The sequence below is a fragment of the Scyliorhinus canicula genome, chromosome 10, assembly GCF_902713615.1.
Source record: "Scyliorhinus canicula chromosome 10, sScyCan1.1, whole genome shotgun sequence".
Lineage (NCBI taxonomy): Eukaryota > Metazoa > Chordata > Chondrichthyes > Carcharhiniformes > Scyliorhinidae > Scyliorhinus > Scyliorhinus canicula.
The window spans coordinates 51863872-51872522 of NC_052155.1; the positions used below are offsets into that span (position 1 = coordinate 51863872).

The 8651-nt window shown below is 48.0% G+C and overlaps 1 protein-coding gene across 3 annotated transcripts in view; it reads left to right on the forward strand.

Annotated features, from left to right (window-relative positions):
* setd2 (SET domain containing 2, histone lysine methyltransferase) overlaps positions 1 to 8651 on the forward strand; it is a 110640-nt gene that overhangs the window by 50781 nt on the left and 51208 nt on the right. For all 3 annotated transcript variants that reach the window (XM_038808915.1, XM_038808911.1, XM_038808912.1), the window contains exons 5-7: positions 6749 to 6877; positions 7418 to 7546; positions 8194 to 8317. In XM_038808915.1, the coding sequence (XP_038664843.1) occupies positions 6749 to 6877; positions 7418 to 7546; positions 8194 to 8317 (382 nt within the window). The remainder of the gene's footprint in view (positions 1 to 6748; positions 6878 to 7417; positions 7547 to 8193; positions 8318 to 8651) is intronic.

An 8651-nucleotide genomic window follows, 5' to 3' on the forward strand; every position in this document is an offset into this window, starting at 1 on the left:
CTTAAATCTCTGAATTGGGACTTGAACCTACAACCTTCTTTCTGACTGACTGCTGAGTGCTTACACTGAGCCAAGATTGAGACCGTGGTGCATTGTGGAGTGGAGCCTCAACTTTCATTTTTCTATCAACTTGTGTAAACTTTTTTTAACAAGTATTGGGAACGGGAAGCCCTGCGAACCATGTACATATGTTCTGGATGTGCCCGGCACTGGAAGAGTTCTGGGAGGGGGTGGCGGGGACGGTATCGAGAGTGGTGGGAACCAGGGTCAAACCAGGGTGGGGGCTAGCGATTTTTGGGGTTGGGGTGGAGCCAGGAGTACAGGAGGCAGGGGAGGCCGGAATATTGGCCTTTGCGTCCTTGGTAGCTCGGAGAAGGATCTTGATTCAGTGGAGGGACACAAGGCCACCAAGTGTTAACACCTGGTTAAACGACATGGCAAGCTTCATCCAATTGGAAAGAATTAAATTCGCCCTGAGAGGGTCGGTACAGGGGTTCTTCCGGCGGTGGCAGCCCTTCCTTGACTTTCTGGATCAGAGATAGGAACTGGAGGCCGAAACAGCAGCAACCCGGGGAGAAAGGGGGGGGGGGGGAAGGGAGGGGGGGGGATAGCAACGAAGGGAGCACGTCAGCGGGGGGTCGCGGGCAATGACTGCCCGAGGCCATCGGCAGAAAGGGAAAAAACGGTTTGGTTGCTAGACTGGTAGCGCGGGAGGGGGGGGGGGGGGGGGGGGGGGGGGGGGGGGTGCGCGCGGGGGAGGGGGTGGGGAGGATTTTCCAGGGGGGATTTGTTGTGTTATAATTTAAAATGTAGTAGGGGTAAATGTTTGTATCGAAAAATTTCAATAAAAATTATTTAAAAAAAAAAAAACAAGTATTGGGAACTGGGTAATTCCTCTTTTAATGCCCCCTCTGAAGTGTCCTGGGTCAGTCATGTAATGAAGACAGGATTGCGAGGACACTGCTCTCTACCACCACTGTGGTTGAACATCATTGGGTACTCCATTGGGAACATGATGCTCACCCCAACTTGCCCCCTTTAATCAAATTGCCTATCGTATTGGTGTCCTGTTGGTTGATTTCCCATCCTTTTGGGACATTCTGGTACAGGTCCCAGTTGAGGTATTCTTTGTTGCAGCACCTGACACTGCCACTAGAGTGCACTCATGAGCTACAGGGAGATCTGCACAGACGAGAGTTGAAAATGGAAAGCTGCACACACAGGCGATGCAGAGAGGCCAACCAACAAGAGGTAGCAACAGACCGATAGTGAACAAGCACAGCCCATAATTGACATAATAAAATACCCCAAGGTTTCACATAAGTGTTATAGAGCAAACCTTGACACTGAGCCACATAGGGTGATGTTAGGGCAGATGGGAAAAGCGTAGTCAAAATGGTAGGTTTTAAGCGGTGTTTTAAAGGAAGAAAGAAAAGTAAAAGGCAGAGAGTTTGGGGAGCGTATTCCAGAATTTTGGGCCTGAACAACAGAAGATTCAACCAGCCGTGGCAGAACAATTAATATCTGAGTTATTCAGAATTATATACAGTGCAGAAGGAGACAATTCAGCTTATTGAATCTGCACGGACCCTCCGAAAGAGCATTGTACCGAGGCACAAGCCCCCACCCCTATCCCTGTAACCCCCACCTAACCAGATCTTTGGACCCGGAGTGGAAAGTTTAGCATGGTCAGTCCACCTACCCTGCACACCTTTGGACGGTGGGAGGAAACCGGAGCACCCGGAGGAAACCCACGCAGACACGGGGAGAACGTGCAAATTCCACAGTCGCGCAATGCCGTAATTGAGCCCGGATCCCTGCCGCTGTGAGGTCGCAGTGCTAACCACTGTGCTGCCCGTACAGAATTTCTACAGCGCAGAAAGAGGCCATTTGGCCCATCGGATCTACACTAGCTCCCCAAACAAGCATTGTGTCTTAGTAGCATCTCCCCCCCCCCCCCCCCCCCCCACCTTTTTCCTGTGCACCAATCCTATTCAAATAATCATCTCATGCCCTCTTGAATGCCTGAATTGAACCTGCCTCCAGGCAGTGCATTCTCAACTCAAGCCCGCATTAGACGCATGCAGATATCTGAAGATTTGGGGCTGTAGGAGATGACGGGAGGCAAGAGAGAAGAGAGGCTTTTGAAGGGATTTGAATACGAGGATGAAAATTCTAAAATCAAGGTGTGTCTTGACTGGGAGCTATTGTAAGTCGGTGAGCACAGGTGATGGACTCGGTAGGAGTAAGGACATGGCCAGCAGAGTTTTGGGGGTTGCTCCAGTTTGTGGATGCTAAAACATAAGAAACCACCTTGGGGTGTGTTGGAATAGTCAGGTCTGTCAGTAACAGATACATGAATGAGGCTTTCAGCAACATGTGGGCTGGGGCAGAATCTAGCGATGTTACAGAGGTGGAAATGGGCGGTCTAAGTGATGGTGCGGTTAAGTGATCAGAAGGCGACCTTGGGTCGAAATATGTCACCAAGTTTGCACACGGTCTGGTTCAGCCATCGTCAACACCAGGGAGAGGGGTGGAATCGGTACCGAGGGAAAGAGGTTTGTGGCAGGGGCCGAAAGCTTCCGTGTCCCCACCATCGAATTGGAGGATGTTTCTGCTCATCTTGTACTCTATGCTGGATCAGTGATGATTCAGCAACAGCGGATGAGTCAGCAGAGATGGCAGTGAGGTAGAGCTGGGTGTCATCGGCATGTCTATGAAATTGAAACGTTAGCGCTCTATTTTTGAATGGTGTTGCCACATGTAGTTGAGAAATAGATGGGGGGCCAAGGATAGATCCTTGCTGGCCATTGGAGGAAGTCCAGCAAATGTTCACCAGATTGGTCCCTGGGATGAGAGAGTTGTCCAAAAATGAGAGGCTGAGTAAATTGGGTCTATATCCCTGGAGTTTAGAAGAATGAGGGGTGATAACAATTTTAAAATATGACTTTTACGAAGGGGATTGTCAGGGTAGATATTGAGAGTTGTTTCCCCAGCTGGGAAATCTAGAACAAAGGAGGGGGTTCGGGAACAGGGAAACCATCTTTTAGGACTGAGTTGAAGAGAAATTACTTCATAGAACATAGAACAGTACAGCACAGAACAGGCCCTTCGGCCCTCAATGTTGTGCCGAGCCATGATCACCGTACTCAAACCCACGTATCCACCCTATACCCATAACCCAACAACCCCCCCCCCTTAACCTTACTTTTATTAGGACACTACGGGCAATTTAGCATGGCCAATCCACCTAACCTATACATCTTTGGACTGTGGGAGGAAACCGGAGCACCCGGAGGAAACCCACGCACACAGGGGGAGGACGTGCAGACTCCACACAGACAGTGACCCAGCCGGGATTCGAACCTGGGACCCTGGAGCTGTGAAGCATTTATGCTAACCACCATGCTACCCTGCTGCCCCAAATTGTTGTGAATCTTTGGAATTCTCTACCCTAGAGAGTTGTAGTAGCTCCATCGTTGAATATATTTAAGGCCATGATCACATTGAAATGCGGAGCAGGGTCAATGGGCTATGTGTTCTACTCCTCCTCCTATTTTCTTGTATTCAAGGAGGTTGCACATGAGGGTTTTAGAGGATGTTGGGGTTCAGGGTTAGTTTTTTTGAAGAAAGAGTTAACGAGCAGACTTAAAGGGAGACGGTCAACATCTTGAAGAGAGAGAACCGTTTACAATATCAGCTAACGTGGGGACCCGAAGGGGAAGTTGGGGGATCAGCTTGTTGGGAATAGGGCACAGGGAGCAGCGGCTGGGTATCATGTAAAGATGAGCTCTGAGGGGAGAAAGGCGAAGAGCTTGAGAAAGACGCAGGTTCAGGGCTGGGGAGGGTCTTTTACAGGAAGTTTGTCCCGTGGACTAGTGAAAGGTTGGAAAGAGCAACGGCAGCTGATCAAACCACCTCCAGCTTAGTGATAAAGATGTCAAGGACCTCCTTGCTCTCATTGTTGGAGGCAAGGTTGGAGCAATGTTTGAGGTGGTTTACAGGAGGGAAAAGAAGCCAGTCTCATCTTTGTATAATCCTGGAATAGCGAATGGTTTTAGCAGGCAAGCGGGAGCCAATAATGTTTTAGTAAATGCTACAAACCCAAAATAAAAGCAGGCAATGCTTAAAATACTCAGCAGGTCTGGCAGCAGCTGTGGCCAGAGAAACAGAGCCAATAATTCCAGTAAAATATTATTTAAGAACTGAAGGGAGGTTGAAATGTCATGGGTTTTACGGGAAAGGGAAGGGAGAACGAAAGGGAATGTCTGTGATAGGGAAGAGAGAGCAGGAGAGACTAAATGCCATGGAGCAAAAGGAAAGGGAGCGGTAGAGGTTGTAGTAAAGAAACAAAGTATTTGTCCAGAGTGAGTGTAAATGGCAGAATGACGAACAGCTCTGTCCAAAAGCATAAACATAAAATCAAAATTCTGACTGGCAAATGGCAACAAAAACAATAAAATCAAAATGGGAGATGGAGCTCGTGGTCTGAAATTGCCAAACTCCCCGTTGAGTTCCGAAGGCTGTAAAGTTCCATACTTGGAAGATGAGGTGGTGTTGCTGGAGCTTGCATTGAGCTTCACTGCCAATCTACATTAGGCCGAGGGCCGAAATGTGAGCGTGAGGACAAAGTGGTAAATTAAAGTGGCACGTCACTGGAAACTCGGGTTCATGCTTGAGGAAGTGTTCCACAAAGCCCTCGCCCAATCTGTGTCCTCGGTGTGGAAGAAACCCAAGTAAAGCCGTTTCCCGGAGAGACTGGAGAAGCTGGCTGGTTCTCCATGGAGCAGAGAAGGTGAAGGGAGATTTGATGGAGGTGTTTAACGTAGAGAAAAATTTAGTTGATTAAACAAAATGAAACTTTTTTTATGGCCGAGGTGTCGATAACCAGAGGACACAGATTTCGAGTGAATGGCTGAAGAAGCCACGGTGAGGGAACCTGATTCAATACTGGATTCCATTAGAGAATTGAATAAATGTTTGAAGGAGAAAAAAAAATTGCAAAGTTTATGGGGAAAGAACCAGAATTGGGACTCTACTGTTCTTCGAGGTCCAGTACAGGTTCAATGGACCGAATGGCCTCTGTTCGTCCCGTTCTTTCAGTGTTTGGAACCTTGGATAGTGAGGAGAGAGGAGGTGAAGGGATAGATGTTACACCTCCTACAGCTGCCACGGGATGGAGACACGGGTGTTGAGGGTGATTGAAGAGTGGACCAGGGTGTTGTGGAGGGAGCGGTTCCTTCACAGTGCTGACAGGGAAGGGAAGGTAAAGGTGCTGTTGTTGCCTGGCAAACCAACCTCTACCTCGTAACGGCAAAGTGCAAACTCTCAGGCCTTCCTATCATGCCCTGGACCACAACCAACCCCCAGCGAACGTCTAGCTTTTGTTTCCAAGACGGTATCCCTTTGACTTGAGGGATGGAGAGATGGGTGAGAAAAAGAGTGATAGACGGAAGGAGCTGCATGAGGAAGGTCAAAGCAGAGAGAAAACACCTAAAGAAGGATCAGTTGAGAGTGGGAAACGTTTATGCAGCACAGTCAAACTGAGAAGAGCGAGAAGATCACTGCAGCGGTTAGTCAGTGGGATGGAAGATGAAGGTAAAAGGAGGAGAATTGATGAATGGAAAAAACGTACAGGATGGGGACATTTCAAATGCTTTGCTGATGGAAAGGGTTTCAAGAGGTCAGGTAACTTGGTGACAGAGACAGAATTTACAAGCTCAGAGTAAAAACTGATCATTCAGGAAATTTAGAGCAATATGTTGAAGTCGATTTTTCTATTCACAGACGCTGAACTGGCCTCAGTTTATTTCCACTATATTCTGTTTAGCACAGTGGGCTAAACAGCTGGCATGTAATGCAGAACCAGGCCAGCAGCGCGGGTTCAATTCCCGTACCGGCCTCCCCAAACAGTCGCCGGAATGTGGTGACTAGGGGCTTTTCACAGTAACTTAATTGAAGCCTACTTGTGACAATAAGCGATTATTATTTATTTATTATTATTTATTTCAGTATTTATATTTGCAGTACTGGCTTTGACTTTTCAGCCTTTTAGTTTCCCGCCTCACCAGTGGATACTGGATTGAGATGTTGTAATTTTTTGATAGGTCAGGGCAGCACGGTAGCACAGTGGTTAGCACTGCTGCCTCACAGCGCCAGGAACCAGGGTTGAATTCCAGCCTTGGGTGACTGTCTGTATGGAGGCCGCACCTTCTCCCCCTGTCTGCCTGGGTTTCTTCCGGATGCTCCGGTTTCCTCCCACGCTGCAAAGATGTGCAGGTTAGGTGGATTGGCCATGTTAAATTACCCGAGTGTCCCAAAGATGCACAGGTTATGTGGGGTGAGGGATAGGGTGGGGGAGTGGGCCTAGGTAGGGAGTTCTTTCAGAGGGTCGGTGCAGACGCGATGGGCCGAATGGCCTCCTTCTGCGCAGTAGGGGTTCTAATGCATAAAGCAATGGTGAGTCAATGGAGTTGAAGTAAGAAATTATATGATTGGATGGTAGAAAAGGGTTGAGGGGCTGAATGGCCTGCTTTTGTTCTCATGATAGGAATGTTCTCTGCTCAGGGCTGTGACATTTCAATTTCACCTTTCCTTCCTCCAGGTTTTTCCCGCTGCTAAGGGCAGTAATTCCATCCCCATAGCACTGTTTACACTTCAGTAGGAATGCTGATCTGTGAAGTCTGGCTCATCTCTAAGCATTTATCTCATTGCCCAAGTCTTAATTAGACCAATTAATCTTTTGCAGGAAGAAAAGTAAATCTCACCGTGACATCAAGCGCATGCAGTGTGAATGTTTACTGTCCAGGGAGGACCGAGAGCGGGGAGAGCTGGCGTGTGGGGAAGACTGCCTCAATAGGTTACTCATGATAGAATGGTAAGTGCCTTCCCATTGACTGGTTACGGTCAGCCGAGGAGCAGGATGAAGTGTAATTGTCCACCGCATCCATTTACTTTTTGGGCGTTAGTTAACCTTGCAGTTAAATACAGCCAACTTGGTGCATATGGGTGGCTGTTGCAGAGTGTGAAATCAGAATGGTCCAGAGGGTTCATGGCTCTTTGTGTTCACTAATAATTCAGGGTGCTCAGTGGAGGACACCACCAGTGTAATACCAATGTACCAATACCAGTGTACACCAATAGGTGTAAGGGGAGAAAGTGTGTGTCCCTATGGTTATTCCTAATAAGTAGAACTCCGACCATATTCAACCACAGTAAGAAGTCTTGCAACATCAGGTTAAAGTCCAATAGGTTTGTTTCGAACCACCATCTTTCGGAGCACAGCTCCTTCATCAGGCGACTCACCTGATGAAGGAGCTGTGCTCCGAAATCTAGTGATTTGATGGCCCTGTTTCAATGTATTTGATTAGCGTAATGTTTTCTGGTAACGTTAAATGTTCGTTGTTGGCCCTTTCAGCTCATCGAGGTGTCTGCACGGAGAGTACTGTACAAACCGGAGGTTCCAAAGGCGGCTGTATGCCGATGTAGAAGTCATCCTCACCGAGAGGAAAGGCTGGGGCCTTCGAACAGACAAAGAATTGTCCGTGTGAGTGAAACTGAACTTGTCCTTTTGTATTGGAACCACATTTCTATAATCTCCCCTCCTTACCCTCCAATTCTTTGCCATTCTTCCAGCTGCAGAAAATCTTCTCCACTGGCCCGCCTTTATGTGTGATCCTCGGCAGCAAGAATTGATGGTCTGGTAAACCATCAGTGCCGAGTTCAATTTTACTCTCATCCAACAGCTTCCAGAGTTTTCAGCACGGGCGGCTGGATGGCATTCTCACCCCTGACTACCAGCCTCCCACCTCCACCAATCTCCGAATACACACCTGCCCTGACACGTTTGCCACCGCAGAAGGGGTCAACTAATTAAGTACAGACCAGAAATTGAACTGGCCCTCCATCAGCTCCCATGGCTGCATTGTTGATGTCCTTGTATTCAAGGGCTTCCTTGATGCCGTCCAACCAACCCACCATCTCCAAAAGCTAGTGGCCTTCAATCATGAAATGACCAAAATGGAACACACTGATCTTTGCTTTTGCCCTCTCCGAAGCCCCTCCTCTGCCAGGTGAAGAAGGTTCTTGGATGTTTAGGAAAGTACAATCTTTGCCTTCGGTGCACATGGTTAGGTTTAGGGTGGGGATGGGACGTGGAATGGTTTATAAAAAGCAGGGGCTTTGTCTTTGCAGGAATAGCTTTGTGCTGGAGTACTGTGGTGAAGTGCTGGATCACAAGGAATTCAAGGCGAGAGTTAAGGAGTACGCCCGCAACAAGAACATCCATTATTACTTCATGGCACTGAAGAACGATGAGGTAAGAATTGCCATTCACCGTACCTTGTCCCCTTCAGGCCCAATATATGGCTGTTGGCTGGCTGAAGCAGCTATCCACCCCCCTTGTCCCATTCCCTTGCTCTGTTACCACATCCTTTCAAATTTGACCCCTCCGGATATTTATCGTTCCCGATTCTGGTTCCAATCCCACCAGTTTCTAATAAGAGTATTTCAAGTCCTAACAATTCCTTTGAGGTTTTTAAAAAATAAATGTTATTCTCCAACTTCCCTCTCTATTCCCACCTAGTTATGAACTGCGTGATCACAGAGGTGTTGGCCTGGATTATGAGCCACAGTCTCTGGAGTGGAAGTTG